The sequence below is a fragment of the Urocitellus parryii genome, chromosome 9, assembly GCF_045843805.1.
Source record: "Urocitellus parryii isolate mUroPar1 chromosome 9, mUroPar1.hap1, whole genome shotgun sequence".
NCBI lineage: Eukaryota > Metazoa > Chordata > Mammalia > Rodentia > Sciuridae > Urocitellus > Urocitellus parryii.
The window spans coordinates 88,377,248-88,393,514 of NC_135539.1; the positions used below are offsets into that span (position 1 = coordinate 88,377,248).

General features: G+C 35.4%; 1 protein-coding gene across 1 annotated transcript in view; it reads left to right on the forward strand.

The window, feature by feature from the left end:
- Positions 1–16,267, forward strand: part of Kmo (kynurenine 3-monooxygenase) — a 43,042-nt gene that overhangs the window by 14,035 nt on the left and 12,740 nt on the right. The window contains exons 4-7 of the mRNA XM_026390764.2: positions 4,755–4,844; positions 8,012–8,060; positions 12,162–12,249; positions 13,999–14,164. Of these exons, the coding sequence (XP_026246549.2) occupies positions 4,755–4,844; positions 8,012–8,060; positions 12,162–12,249; positions 13,999–14,164 (393 nt within the window). The remainder of the gene's footprint in view (positions 1–4,754; positions 4,845–8,011; positions 8,061–12,161; positions 12,250–13,998; positions 14,165–16,267) is intronic.

Sequence of the window (16,267 nt, forward strand, 5' to 3'; positions counted from 1 at the left end):
CTGATTCCAAAACCAGGCAAAGACACATCAAAAAAAGAAAACCTCAGACCAATATCTCTAATGAACATAGATGCAAAAATTCTCAATAAAATTCTGACAAATCAAATATAAAAACATCAAAAAGATTATGCACCAAGATCTTGTGGGATTCATCCCAGCAATGCAAGTTTGGCTCAACATACGGAAATCAATAAATGTAATTCATCACATCAATAGATGTAAAGATAAGAATCATATGATCATCTCAATAGACATAGAAAAAGCATTTGACAAAATACAGCATCCCTTTATGTTCAAAACACTAGAAAAACTAGGGATAACAGGAACATATTTCAACATCATAAAGGCTATCTACGCTTAGCCCCAGGCCAACATCATTCTAAATGGAGAAAAATTGAAGGCATTGCTGCTAAAAACTGGAACAAGACCAGGATGTCTTCTTTCACCACTTCTATTTAACATAGTTATTGGAACACTGGCCAGAGCAATTAGACAAACAAAAGAAATTAAAGCGATACACATAGAAAAAGAAGAATTCAAATTGGAACTATTTGCTGATGATATGATTCTATACCTGGAAGACCCTAAAACTTTCACAGAAAACTTCTAGGAACTAGTATATGAATTCAGTCAAGTAGCAGGATATAAAACCAACACCCATAAATCGAAGGCATTCTGTATATCACTGACAAATCCTCAGAAAGGGAAACGAGGAAAACTACCCCATTTTCAATAGCCTCAAAAATAAAATAAAATACTTAGGCATCATTTTATGAAAGAGGTGAAAGATCTATATAATAAAAATTACAGAACCCTAGAGAAAGAAGTCAAAGAAGACTTTAGAAGATGGAAAAACCTACCTTGCTCTTGGATAGGCAGAATTAATATTATCAAAATGACCATACCTCCAAAAGCATCATACAGATTTAGTGCAATTCCGATCAAAATTCCAATGACATTCCTCATAGAGATAGAAAAAGCAATCATGAAATTTGTCTGGAAAAGTAAGAGATCCAGAATAGCTAAAGCAATCCTTGGCAGGAAGAGTGAAGCAGGTGGCATCACTATACCAGACCTTAAACTATACTACAGAGCAATAGTAACAAAAACAGCATGGTATTGGCACCAAAACAGACCGGTAGACCAATGGTACAAAATAGAGGGCACAGAGACTAACCTACAAATTTACAATCATCTTATATTAGACAAAGGTGCCAAAAACATGCATTGAAGAAAAGATAGCCTCTTCAATAAATGGTGCTGGGAAAACTGGAAATCTATATGCAACAAAATGAAATTAAACCCCTATCTCTCACCATGCACAAAACTCAACTCAAAATGGATCAAGAACTTAGGAATAAAAACAGACACCCTGCTTCTCATAGAAGAAAAAGTAGACCCTAATCCATCATGTGGTATTAGGCCCCAACTTCCTTAATAAGACTCCTTTGGCAAAATAATTAAAATCAAGAACAAATTTATGGGGTGGACTCAAGTTAAAAAGTTTCTTCTCAGTAAAAGAAACAATGTGTGAAGTAAATATAGAGCCTACATCTTGGGAACAAATCTTTACCCCTCACACATCAGATAGAGCACTAATCTCTAGGGTATATAAAGAACTCAAAAAATAAACACCAAAACCCCCCACAAATAACCCAATCAATAAATGGGCCAAGGGCCTGAACAGATACTTCTCAGAAGAGGATATACCATCAATCAACAAATATATGAAAAAATGTTCATTATATCTAGCAATTAGAGAAATAAAAATCAAAACCACTCTAAGATATCATCTCACTCCAGTCGGAATGGCAGCTATTATAAAGACAAACAAAACAATAAGTGTTGGCAAGGATGTGGGGAAAAAAGTACACTCATACACTGCTGGTGGGACTGCAAATTGGTGCAATCAATATGAAAAGCAGTATGGAGATTTCTTGGAAAATTGGAAATGGAACCACCATTTGACCCAGCAATCCCTCTCCTCAATCTATACCCAAAGGACTTAAAAACAGATACTACAGGGACACAGCCACATCAATGTTTATAGCAGTACAATTCACAATAGCTAAACTGTGGAACCACCTAGATGCCCTTCAGTAGATGAATGGATAAAAAAAAATGTGGCATATATACACAATGGAATATTACTCAGCAATAAAAGAGAACAAAACCATGATATTTGCAGTAAATGGGTGGAGTTAGAGAAGACAATGCTAAGTGAAGTTAGCGAATCCCAAAAAACCTAATACAGAATGAATGTTTTCTTTGATATAAGGAGGCTGATTCATAACGGGATAGGGAGCGGGAGCATGGGAGGAATAGATGAACTATAGATAGAACAGAGAGGTTGGAGGACAAGGGAAGAGGCATGGGGTTAGAAATGATGGTGGAGTGTGATGATCATTATTATCCAAAGTACATGTATGAAGACACAAATTGTGAATATACTTTGTATACAATCGGAGATATGAAAAATTGTGCTCTATATGTGTAATAAGATTTGTAATGCATTCCGCTGTCACATATAAATTAAAAAATAAAGAAATTAACTGGGAATATGATGAGGGTTGTTCTGCCTTTTTGAGAGGCTGCCTACAGGGACACATGGTATTTTTTGTTCCCTGCATGGTGAATACTGCCCTAGTCTCACAATGCTTAGGGGAAGGTAAGGTGCTTCTGGCCCCAACACAAGCCACATCCCTCAACACCCATTAGCAGTGATGAAGGTGATGTTTGGCCTCTCTCACCCTGTCACCTTGCCATTTTGTTCAGCATGTGGGTCAAGAAGGGGATGCTCTTTATTGAGCCAACACAAAGACTTCAGTAATAAACAACAGGAACACACTAAAGGTTTACCAATGGAGGGGATAAAAATATTCCTAGCTATTGGGTAGAACCAGATGAGCTCATTAAACAAGTGTAATTACATGACGAAAGGTGTAATATACTGGACATACTATTTTCTGTCGTTTTAGCCAGGGGTTACAAACTTTCTGTAAAGGGCCAAATAAAAACATTTTATGGTAACTGGACTATATATTGTCTTTATTACATTTTTTTTACCTATTGAAAATGTTTTTAAAATCCCTACCTCATGCATTGAAGAATTTTTTTTAAAAATTATATCCTTGCAAAAATTACTAAAAAATTCCAATAAACAAATATTAGCCAATTTCTTTCACTTGGTAAAATTGCTCAGTTTAAAACACTAAAGGCTTCGGTCCTTGACTAGTAATAGAGTTAGTCTCTCAGCTATTGTTAATAAGACTTCTAGACACACATGGAGCCACATTGGTTATTGCTTAGAACAACCATTAAATCTGGAGGTTTGTGTAATGCTTTGCCAGGAAAGCCTCATGTTTACTTGATGACTAATGCTAACCATCATTCTGTGTTGCAAATGCTGCCAGAGAATTTTAGTGTACCTGCTGGTTCAAATTAAAATTTAAAAAGACTAAATACCATGTAAGAGATGATATAAATTTTATTGGTTTCTGCATTCTTGTTATTTTCTTCTGTCAAGAAGGTCTTTGGTACAGATAAGACTGTTTTATGTCAAGCTGGATATAAACCATTCAATTCCTTATGCTTTCATTTACATAAATTTTCAAGAAGTCTCTCTTCTTGCACAAGTCTAGTCACTGAATGTAAAAGGTTTTGGATAATAAGCATCAAATAAACAACTTCTGCAAGGAGGAATTGTTTTTTCTTCAACAGAAGTCTTTCAAAGGGACTTGCATCCTACGAAATTGAATATTTAACTGCAGTTATTTATGAGTGTTAAAATGCCCATGGGCTAAAACAAAACAAAAATCTGTATCAGTGGATTAATTCACTATTAAGTTATAGCTCTCATAAACTAATCATTTCACCCCTGAACATTCTTGCACTGTCTTACACATGAGCTTTTGGGGGACATCTCATATCTAAATCATAACATGTTTTGCTACAAAAATAGTGTTTGATTTTGAGATGATGCACCAGACCCACGAAGTGTTAAATGATATGTAGCATTTGTGCCTTATACTACCTGATTAAAATTTGAAAACTCCTGAACTCTGAAACCAACAAACCCCATGGTTTGAATAAGGGATTGTGAACCTATAGTAAAATTCTCCCACATGGACTTATTATTATGTAACCTCCCATTATCGTGAAATTTGGAAATGTAAAGAGAAGTGGCATATTTTTTTCTTGATAATACTATTACTTCCACTGATAATATGTCTTTCTTTTTTCACCTGTGGTGCTAGGAATCAAACTCAGGCCTTCACAGGTACAAGGCAAGCATTCTACTATACCCACAGCTAGACAGTGTGTCTTAGAATTGATCATATAAATAAACATGAGTGCTATTTTGCATTCCTACAGTTGTTATCCAAATAGCAACAGCCTTGCATAAGAAAACCCTTTGCACTAAACTTCAAGAGTCCCAAGTTTTACCCCTCAAGATGCCCCTTTATGTCATTATGAGGAAATCACTTAACCTCTTTAATTATAAAACTTTCTCCCTAATCTGTGATGTTTGGTTTGGATCAGATCAGTCAATTAAAAGATCTAAACTTGGAAAAAAAAAAAAACAACTAAAAATTTCAGGAACAGTTTTCACTGCATGTGTTGTTATTATTCTGGGTTTCAAGGGTCCTTTGTAGTTATTAATATTTGAAAATTACATTTTAAATTCAATGTTTATCTTATTTGCATGACGTCATGTTATAGTAATTGAAATCACTATTTCTGGCTCATTTCAGGTTATATCCCAAGGTGTTCCCATGCGAGCAAGAATGATTCACTTTCTTTCAGGAAGAAAATCGGCAATTCCCTATGGGACAAAGTCTCAGGTGGGTTTACCCTGAAGATAATGATTTTCACATTGATCAAAACTAGGCCTAATATGAAACTTGCCATTTGCTGGTTGGCTCCTCCTTTTCCTCTCCAGCCCTACCTTTGACATTGCCCACTTCAGTCTAGACTCCAGAAACATATAGACTAGTTAATAAGCTAATTCATAGGAGATGCTCAAAACATGACCCAGACCATAATGCACATTCAAAAAGAATTCGTTATGATTACTGTTCTTACATTTCTTGCCTTTATGCTTTGCTCCTGCTGTTCAGCTGCCTGGGATGCCCTTTCCCTCACATGTTCCTTTACAATTAGAGAAAATTAGTATGTTATTTGTTGTCAGTCATAATGGACAAGAACAACTCTAGAGAGTTGTATAATGCTGTTGCCTTTCCCTAACTAACCTTCTTGCCCCAAAGTTGCTTATAATGGAATGTATAAAATGAACCATAAATGCTTTCAGTACTCCATAATTTCTAAAACAACAGAGGCGAGATGGTGATGAAGAGTTTATGAGAGAAAATTCATTTTTCTGCCTTGTGTTTTTCTTATTTTTCACATAGTAACAACAACAACAAAAAAAAAAAACTGGGGAAAATATATATTTTCATCTAATTATGCCTTCTGAGTTTGTTTTCTCAAGATAGAATGAATGCACTAAAACACACATCAGCAAGAGAAAAATTCCAACTTGCTTTATTGTTACCCAAGATTGTCTTATTAAGCACAGAGTGAGGTTCGTATTGTTCCAAGCAGAATTCCTGTTGCAGGTAGATCTCAGACTCACCTGGGACCTTGTTAAAATGCAGAGTCTGATTCAGCAGGGATGGAGTGGAGGCTGAGGTTCTGCAATTCTAAGAAACTGCCAGCTGGTGTTGATGCTGCTGGTCCACAAACCACGCTTTGAGTAGAGAGAAGTGTGTGTGTATTGGGTGGTGGGGAGGGGGCGGTAGAGGAAAAGAAAAAAGAGAACAATAAATCCACAAGAGGGTAAAAGTGTTGGTGAAAGTTCCTGTATTGGAGGCCTTCACTGTATTATTAAGAAGGAGGAAATGTCCCTTCCCCCATCCTTCCAGCTACTTCTGGATTCGTAAGAACTGAGTTAATACTAAATTTACAGCCACCCCTCTCCCTGTAGTTTTTGCATCATTATATCTCATTCTAACATAGGGGCCTCCTTGGCCTGTAAGAACTACATAAAGTTGGTATTAACCCCTCAGTTTCACAACCTGTGAAAGTACAGAGCCATTTCCATGAACCCAGGATTTCTTCCCAGGGAACCTAGCTTTCCTTGGCCTCCTCTGCCACTTGGCACCTCTCATGTGATATTGGCTGGGTACCACAATAATCCAGTCCTGAAATTCACCCTTTCACTTACTCAAAAGGCCTGTGAGTCTGCTGATTTATGTGTCACGGAGGGACCACTTTGTTCAAGGAACACAAACAATTTAGAAATCTTCCATGTGCAAAATCTGACTTATAAGACCTTTCTGACCCCCTTCGCTGGCTTTCCTCCTCCATCTGTATTTTATTGTTTGTTCGTTAGTCCTTTTCCCCATGAAGCATTCAGACTCTTCCTGTCTGACTGCATCTTGCTGTCTTCCTCCCAAATTGCCCTGGGAACTGTCAAAATACTGTCTAATATACAGAACATATCAAAGCTCACTCCCTAATTTATATTTCTAAGCCCCTACCCTCAAAGTAGAGAAAGGGTACCCTGCACCTTATTATGAAGCGTTCTCTGTTGGAGGCATTGGGGATGGAGAAAGCAAACACTTTTTTTCCCTAACATATTTGAAATAGCACCACAACTGTTGTCTTATAAATTCCCAAAGGAGACTTTTTTTTTTTTAACTTTTTCTAGGTTTTATTAGCAGTATCTTTTTGGTTGCAAAAATCAGCATTTCAGAATAGGTAGTTATAACACAATACTATTCAAAGATCTGAGGTAGACAGGACAGGAACATCTTGGTGTCCCTGCAGGACTGATGTGTCTGTCAGTTCTCAAATAATGCAAGAATCAACCAAACATGACAACTAACATGGAAAGGATTTTTCCCCACATTAATGTAAATGAATCTTCATAATTTGAATGTTTCTTGACATACTTTGAACACATTTGGTTTAATGACATAGAAGACCAGAAAACACAACCATATGGCAGAGAATGAAGAGGTTCATTTTAATTTACAGCAGACAGGAAGCTCCTCCATCATTATTACCACTGTGGTATGACAACAAGTTTAGATTCAGCTGTTAATGTAAATTTTTACTTTGGGATAAGCTACAGATACATAAATTAATATTTATGTGTTAAAAATATTGTGACATCTCAAGAAAAATTATATGCTTTAAATATTTAAAACAATAGATTTACCTTGAATTCCAAGGATACATTGTAGTTAGCATAGGCTCTAAGTAGGTACTTCTATACAAAATAATGAATATTAAAAAATAGATTTTATAAGTGCATTATATAAAGATGAATATAAACCAAGATGAATTTGTTACTATATATTTATTATTGTACTTACTTTATTTTTTTCTTCTGTTTCTAAACTAATCTAAAATTAAAACACTTTAACAGTTGCCTTAAAGTGTTGAGGGTCCTCATGGGACTGTCAATCCTGCTGAATTTTCCTATGAAATCAGAAATAACCAACATATGTCCCAGTGAGGTTTAATCCTGTCTCTGCCAACCTCCAGCCTCACCACAACTAAATCTAACACATACACACACACACACACACACACACACACACACACACACACGCACACTTTTTATATTCAAATGAAAGCCTTAGGTAGTCTTTACATTTCTTCTAGTGATGCTATTATTACTAAATTTAGTTACCTAAGATGAAAATATTTCATTTATGACTCATTGTTAAAGTGAAATTACCTTAGTGAAATAATATTTCTTGTACCTACAAGAGAAGGATTTAGTTTTTAATCAAACTTTGAAAAAAATCCTAGTTAAAACTTGGGCATGTATTAGTACATGTATTTGGTTAAAGTGCTTTTTTTAAAAGATCACTTAACTCAATGGCTATAAATCTAAGCTTGCAACCTATGCTAAATGATAAAGATTTCCTTTTGCTGAGTAACTTAGAATTATATTTTCTAGTCTGTAGAAACAGTTTCTACTCTGTTTCTCTTGCAGTATATTCTTTCCATAAGCAGAGAAAACTTAAACAAGGATCTACTGACTGGTAAGTCTGATGCTTTTATTTACCAGGTTGAGGACAGCACACTCATCTTGTCACATGATTTTGGGGAATTTTCTTACTATTGCTTTTTATGGGTTATAAAGAGAAAGGTTATGTACATTTTAATGTCCTTGAAAAGTAGAAGTAATGCAACCTTCAGTGTCTCTTTTTGCTCTTATCAATTATTTAAAGAAAACTGTTCATTGTGCAAATTCCTGTTGTCTCTTAGGCACTAGCATGAATGAGTGCTCACTCTTGGTGAAGAACTCACAGTCAAAAGGGACAAGGGGGGGGGCTGGGGTTGTGGCTCAGCGGTAGAGCGCTTGCTTCACACATGCAAGGCCCTGGGTTCAATCCTCAGCACCACATAAAAATAAATAAATAAAGGTATTATGTCCAAAAAATAAATATTTAAAAAAAAAAACAGGGACAACAGAATGGTCAGACAATTTTGCAAAATGACATGATTAGATGTGCATTTCAGAAAGACAAGAAGCAGTGTGGAGGCTGAGAGAGGGTTGCAATCTTGAGGGCGTTGCCATATCCCTGAATGAAAAAACAGGGCCTTGGTTAAGCAACATGTTTGGAGGGGAGGGTGTAGATTAATGATATTTGTAGGAGACCAAAAGAGATAAGGAATAGAGGAGGCTGAGAAAGAGGAACGTGTACAATATAACCCTGAGGTTTCTAATTTGAGTAACTAAAAAGGTTTGCTCATTAATGGAAAAGTCACTGGAGTATAAATTAAATTTGTAGTTTGGATAACCAATCCAATCATACCCCATGCACCTTTTGGCCTTTACTAACTTTAAGCATAGATCATTATAGTTTCTTCTCTTCAGCATTTGTACTAAACGGATTCATCTCCAGAAACACATGACACTTAAGTGTTTCTTTTCTTTTAAACCAATTCCTCTTGATGTAGTCCAGCAATCTCCCATCTTCAGGGGGCAGAGGCTCAACATGATCTCTCTTTGTTTCCCCACAGTCCTCTCACAGAGAGTTTGTAACATGCCTGTCAGGATGAATTGAATTGAAATGAAATGAAATGAATTGAAGAATTGAACAGATTCAATTGAATGATTTGGGGGAATCATTCTAGCTAATTCATCAAGAACTTTGGAAACAGGGCATGGAATTCTTAATCCCATTCCTTTAGTTAAATTTAACAGACTATCTTTCGGATAGATAGGTGAGTAAGGTGGGACTGCTTGGTGAGATGTATTCATAATGAACCTAAGAAAGCAAATAAACTACAAACCAATTTTTAGCAGTATAGTAGACCTAAGACAACCTCTTTACAGAAACCTCTAGTTTTACTAAGATAAAAATAATAATAAACATTCTTCGAAGCATCAGGCTTATGTGCATTGATTTATATAACTCTGTCAACAACTATGTGAGATAAGAATTATTTTTTAATCTCAATTTTATAGATGGTGAAATGGAGGCTTAGAGATAGTAGGTCACGCTGTTAATAAGTAGTAGAATCTGGATTTGAACTTGAGTCTGTTTATTCCAAAGTCCATGCTTATAATTACTCAGTTTCCGCCTCTAATATCAATGAAACACTTGCTAATACTAAGGTGCTAAAACATGGGGAAAGTACAATCTAGTGGTGCCCAGGACATAATTTTATAAACACCACAAATATATTAATAAAATGAATGCTGATTCTCTTAACTCAATCTTCACTTGGCATATAAAGTTCTGCATTTCTTTGCAAGGCATAAGATGTGTGAGCCATACATATTCAGTCAATTATACATGCTCATTTCTCTCTAACTAAACAACCTCCTGTTGGAAAGGATTGCAGCTAACTGTATCCTTGCATCAACATTTCATGCAGGATTGTTTCATGGTTCACTGTTCTCTGGAATGTTATTAATTGTTAAGCAAAACAAGACAGAAAAAGAATGTGTGATCAGGAAGTGTGATTAAATCCTTCATCAAGCCTGTTGAAACTGGCTTTTCTTTATTTGCAGTATTCCTCAGGGCCTTTATTATACCAATTAGCACTGTGGAGTTTCTAAAGCAGCTGGGGTCACAAATATCAACCACAGGTGTAATTTGCAGCTTTACATAAAAAAACACTTAAAAAATATTAAAAATGAGTGAAATAAAATTTAATAAGACTTACTGCAAATGTATTTTTTAATGCTAGGAATTGAAGCCAGGGTTTTGCATGCCACTGGGCAACACCCCCTGACCCTTAATAAAATATATTAACCTAATATGTTTAAAATATTTTCATTTCAATGTATAATCAATATAAATTATTCATGAGCTATTTTTATTGCTGTATGCATATGTATGTACATATATATTAAGTTGTCAAAATCCAGGGCATGCAATATATCTCAATTTGGACTAGCCACATTCCAAGCATATTTCATATGACTGGGGACCAGCACAGGACAGCTCAAGGGAGCTAGAGTGTTCAGTATTTCTCTACGTCTTTGACTGCAGAACCTTTTTTATTTTATTTTTTTTTTTAAGCATCATATCCAAAACCAGCATTTGGTGGAAAAATTTGAGTTGCACAATGCTATAAATTTATGTAGAAAATTAAATTAGTAAAACAAAAGTTTATTCTATGAATACCCTTTATATTTGTAAAATGGCTTCTCGGCTATCAGGTAAACTCTGATTTCTGTCAAGTTATTTACCAAAAGATTTTTTTATATACATAGATAAATTTCTTTGGTTTAGCAACTCTCATATTTAAATATTCAAAAACTTCCAATCTGATATTCAAGACTCCTAAAATCTTCAGACCTTAAATCAATCCAACAAAACACAGCGGAAGAAGACATATTGAGATGAAATGGAGAGATAAATTAGGAATATTGAGTTGGAAGTCAGAACCCGTATCTCATTTCCTCTAAGTTTTTTCAAATTCAGTATTTTTAATTTAATTTTTGACACCCCAAAACCAGTACTAAATTAATGTATACAATTTGATGGACTTGTACTTAAATTTTTATTATGTGTGAACTCAAGGATTTTACCTTTTCTTCCAGGATTCTGAGTACTCTAAGATGTAAGGGTTTTGAACTAAGTCATCTCCAAGATTTATTCCAGCTCTAATACCTGTATTCTGATTTGTACTTTTAAAAACAACAAATAGCCTACTTATAGAACTTCTATTCATGAGCATTAATAGGGTCAAAAATCATTATTGGACTACTGTAATAAAATTTGATTGTTAGTTCAGAAAATAAAATTCACTCTGTTTTATAGATTATTACCAGGCAAAGAAAAAAGCAATAAAACAATTTATTTATTTAACCTTGTTTCAAAACTTCTTACTCTTTTCCCCCCTTTCATGTTTCAAAGCTTCTTACTCTTTACTCCTTTTTCCCTCCTAACAATTCCAGTGGTTCCCCCTCAACCCCAGCACTAGGGATTGAGCTCACTATCACTAAATTATACCCCAACCTTTTTTATTTTTTATTTTCAGACAAGGTCTTAATAAGTTGCTTAGGCTGGCCTCAAACTCGGGATCCTTCTGCCTCAGTCTTCCAAGTCACTGGAATTAAAAGTGTGTGCCACCAGGCCTGGCAATATGCCAGTGTTTGATTCCAAAAAGATTTAACAAATCAATAGTCTGTCTATACTTGTGACAATTTGAATTAGAAGTCCAGAGGACTTGCTAAAAAGAGATAGCAAGACATGTATAATATGAGGAAAGGTGTTTGGCTGAATATCTCTAATCATAATAAAACCTTAAATTGGAGCTAACTTTTGAAATACGATGCCTGTTTCGTTACAAGGGCACTAACAATTACTGGAATGCAAGAGTTTGCAGAAATGCAATTGTGTATGTGTACATGTGTATGTGTGGGTGTTGTGCTGGGAATAGAACCCAGGACCTTGTACGTGCTAGGCAAGCCCTCTACCACTGGGCTCCATATTTTTAAAAACTGTGAGTATAACTGATTTTTATTTTGAATTTGCCAAAATTTGTTGAACTACCATTTTAACAAATTTGTTTTACATTGTTAAGAATAAATATATTCTTCCCAGAAAATGATTAAGATTCAATTTGATCAAGTGAAACAATTGAAATGTCTGTTCAATTTCCCTTCTTTGTTTCCTCAGCTGTTGAGAAACACTCCAATGTGAAAGTGCATTTTGGCCACAAGCTGGTAAAGTGCAATCTCGAGGAAGGGATGGTCACAGTGCTTGGGTAATCAATGGGGCAAGTTCTTGACTGCTAGGAGGTAGAGGGGTGGAGGCCTGGAATGGAGAATTGTATCTGTAAACTTTGTTCTTTGTCTCTTTTGAAAGAGTTAAATGATTACTAAAAGGGTAATTCACACAGTTTCTAGACTCAAGAAATTTTAGATTGAAAATAGACTCTGGGTGCCTACTGAATACCAGCACCAGTGATTTGTCTTAATTTTCATGCTCTCTCATCTTCCTATAGTCTTTGACACTGGAGACCACTCTGCTTTCAATTCTCTCTTTCCTGGAAATAGGTGGCCCTAGCTACCCTGTTTCTTCTGTCCTCTTTCTGGGTACTCTTCCTCTGCCTCACCTTGGCTGATTGTATTTTTTCTACTATTCTAAGCATGGTAGCTCATTCTTGGGATCCCCATTCATGACTTCCACAACCACTCATACAACTATGTGGATTTAAAATGAGCATATCTAGTCCGGGCCTCTGTTTTCAAATTCTCAATCCTAATCAATGAATGTTACTTTCTCAACCACAGGTTCATCTTGCCATTATTTCAAATAATCCATATCTTGATCATCTATTTCTCCCCAAACCTTTCCCATTCCTGTCTTCCCTGGTGTCATTACCAACATAATTAGAACTATTCTTGATGTGACCTTTTTCCTATTTTTACCCATTAAAACTGTAAACACACTGCAGTCTGTCTTGCACCCCACTGACTTGCAGGTCTGAATTCCTTCTTCCTGCTGCCCAGCAGTGTCCTGCTCTCATCCTGCACATGTAAGCTATTGCTATTACCTGCATTTTGCCTCCACTTCAAATTTTCTTAAGTGAGTTTTCTTAAATTACCACTCTTAATACATTATCCTTTTACTGGAAAAAATTCTTTTTCCCTCTGCAGTAAGTATTTAAACCTTTTATCTTTGCATCCTGATTTTTTTTCTCCCCTCCACACATTTGACATTTTACAGATATCCCTACAAATCTATGGGCTCCTTATCCATAGATTCAGCCAATTTCAGATCAAAACTGAAAAAAAAATTGCATCTGTACTGAGCATGTACAGACATTTTTTTTGTTATTATTCCCTAAACAACACAAATCTTTACATAGAATTTACATTGTTTTAGGTTTTATAAGTAATCCAGAGATGAACTAAAGAAGATTGGAGGATGTGCATCGGTCATATGTAAATCCCACCCTATTTTACATAAGGAAATCAGCAGATTTTGGTATCCTGGAACCAACACTGAGGAATAAAGAGGGACAACTGTATTCTAGTGTTAAGCTTATCTTCTGATACCCTTTGCTCAAGCCAAACTTGTTAATCCTAGAAAATCCTGATCACATCCATGCAGTTGTTCATACATTCATTTATACATCTGGAATGTATAAAAGTACTGTTCATTCATGCACTTGGAACACCTTATCCTTTTCTCAAGATTCTCTTCCTTCATGCAGCGAAACCAACTCCTTGTCACAGTTTCATGGGCTAATAGGTCTTCAATAATCAGTACGTTTGTCTATTATTCTCATTCTCATAAGCAAAACCATTACTGAGATAAATGTTTTCACTTTAATTTTATATCTGCTAACTCAAAGCTCTACATTAGGCACATGAAAGGGAATTTTTTGATTTACCCATTGATCTACTACTTTTCATACCTTAAGAGAAGTACATCATCATTTTCACCAGATTATTTTTGTGGGTGGTGGTGGGGGAAGGGAATGGTGATGATTCATTCTGTTTTTCAGATCTGACAAAGTCCCCAAAGACATCACTTATGACCTCATTGTAGGATGTGATGGAGCGTACTCAACGGTTAGAAATTACCTCATGAAGAAACCCTGCTTTGATTACAGTCAGCAATACATTCCTCATGGGTACATGGAGTTGACTATTCCACCAAAGAATGGGGATGTAAGTCCTTTCCCTTTCCACATCCCTCTCCCTAGGAGCGAAGGAGAGTATTCTAGTGTAGTGGCTCTTAGTGACATGTCTTGAGCAGTTTTGAGGTCTACCACAAGAACTTTGTAATCAATAGCAAATCAGATGTACAGGTATCGCTTTAATAACATCATTATATCACTCTCACTCAATCTTTTGATATGCTTTCTTGAGTGAGAAAGAAAAGAGTGTAGTTTTAACCACTCTACTGGAAACACACATCGGATTTGTATTATTATGATAATGTCATTTGTCTATGTTCTCTTGGGAAAAGAAAACAGATTGGGACCCAATTCTCTAGTACACTGACAATCCAAGATATTTATAACCATGATTTAATTAAATTTTAAATAATAAATCAAATAAACTGTTGCAAAGAGATTTTCATTGTGTTTTCTCATTCCCTAGTATTTCTGTTAAACAATAAGTGTCATCAGAGGCAAATAAGTGTATGCAAATTTTTACATAAAATTTGTTTTCATACATTTTATTTTTAAAATAAAATTTTATTTTAAAATATTTTAATATTTTACATGTGAAATGAAATATATCTTTAAAGTAAAAATTAAATTTAAAAAATTTAAAACATTCTAATATTTTAAATATATAATAAAAATTTAAATTTTATTTGCTTTGTCATTACCAAAAAAAATAGGAACCTGTTAAGGATAATTAAAATATTAACAAAAACAATAAGAATTTTGACTTCTAAAAGGTGTCAGTAAATGCTTGATTTGCCTACAAAATAGTCATTATAAAGGTGCTGACTTAATCTATCCTAGCTAGTCAGTTTGGGACAGCTAGTCAGTTTGGGACAGTGGTGTTGCATACCAGCCAACTGTATAGGTCAGTCAAATCCATATTTCAACGTTTTATTGCCTTTTTATTTCTTACTCCTGGTCAAAATATATTCATTAATTTGTCAGTGATTACTTTATGGTTTTCAGGTAGGTCCTATTCTGGATTTTTCAGGGTAACAGAATTCTGTTGAAAAATTGTCCTAGACTTAAGTAGAATATTTCCTACCAAAGTAGATTTAAGACAACCATTTATTTTCTAGCTGTAGATAATTAATAGTAATGATTAGTGCATCCTTTTTTTCAAACACACTCTTTTATGAAAGAGTGCTTTTTCTCTTGTTTGCATTTGTTTTTGAGATGGGATCTTGCTGTGTGACCCAGGCTGTTTTTGATCTTCCTACCTCAGCCTCCCAGGTAGCTGGGACTACTTAGTCATTTAGAAAGTGCTTTGACATGGCAATATGACTCAGACATGGGAACATTTTTACATGAAACCCCCAAACCCATGAAACTTTCTCACTTTTCCTCTCCCCTGCCCTTTTCTTTCTTTTATCTAATGTAATGTATACAACAGACATTTGTACTCTTATCTCTGGTGATTAGAGTGGGAATGAGAGGTTGGTTAAAAAAAAAAAAAAAGGTCTTTGGGTTCGTGTGTGTGTGTGTGTGTGTGTGTGTGTGTGTGTGTGTGTGTCTGTGTTTTGTGGTGCTGGAGATGGAACCCAGAGCAAGTACTCTAGCACTAAGCTATACCTCCAGCCCTGGAAGTTTATCTTAAAAGTTGTTTTTGTATAGATAACAAACTATTTTGCCTTGTCCTTTTATGTTTGGAGGGACTTACCGGGAGTGGACTCATGGGATTTTTCTGAGTCTGACCTGGGAATTGCTATTCCTAAGGATATCTACTGAGAGCATGATTTGGTAATATAGAGGCTGAATATTTAAAGGATTATTTTCTAGGATCATGGAGTATGTGTGAATATTAGTATGTTCTTGGCATCCTACTCTCTATCTCAATGACATAGAAACCATTTTCTGAGGAAAATAGAAAATATATATTATATTCCAAACTATTTCTAATTACTGTTGCAGTGAATGACAAACAAAATTGGTTTCAGTTGTTAATTCTCCTCACTCCTTACCTTTTGGAGTTTTAATGGTAACATGGTCACAGATACAAAAGATAGCAGGAAGGGAAGGCAAGGATGTTTTCTTCTTGCAGGCTGGCCTCCTCAGGACCCTCCTCAAATGCTAGGCTCATTTATGCCCCCTCTGT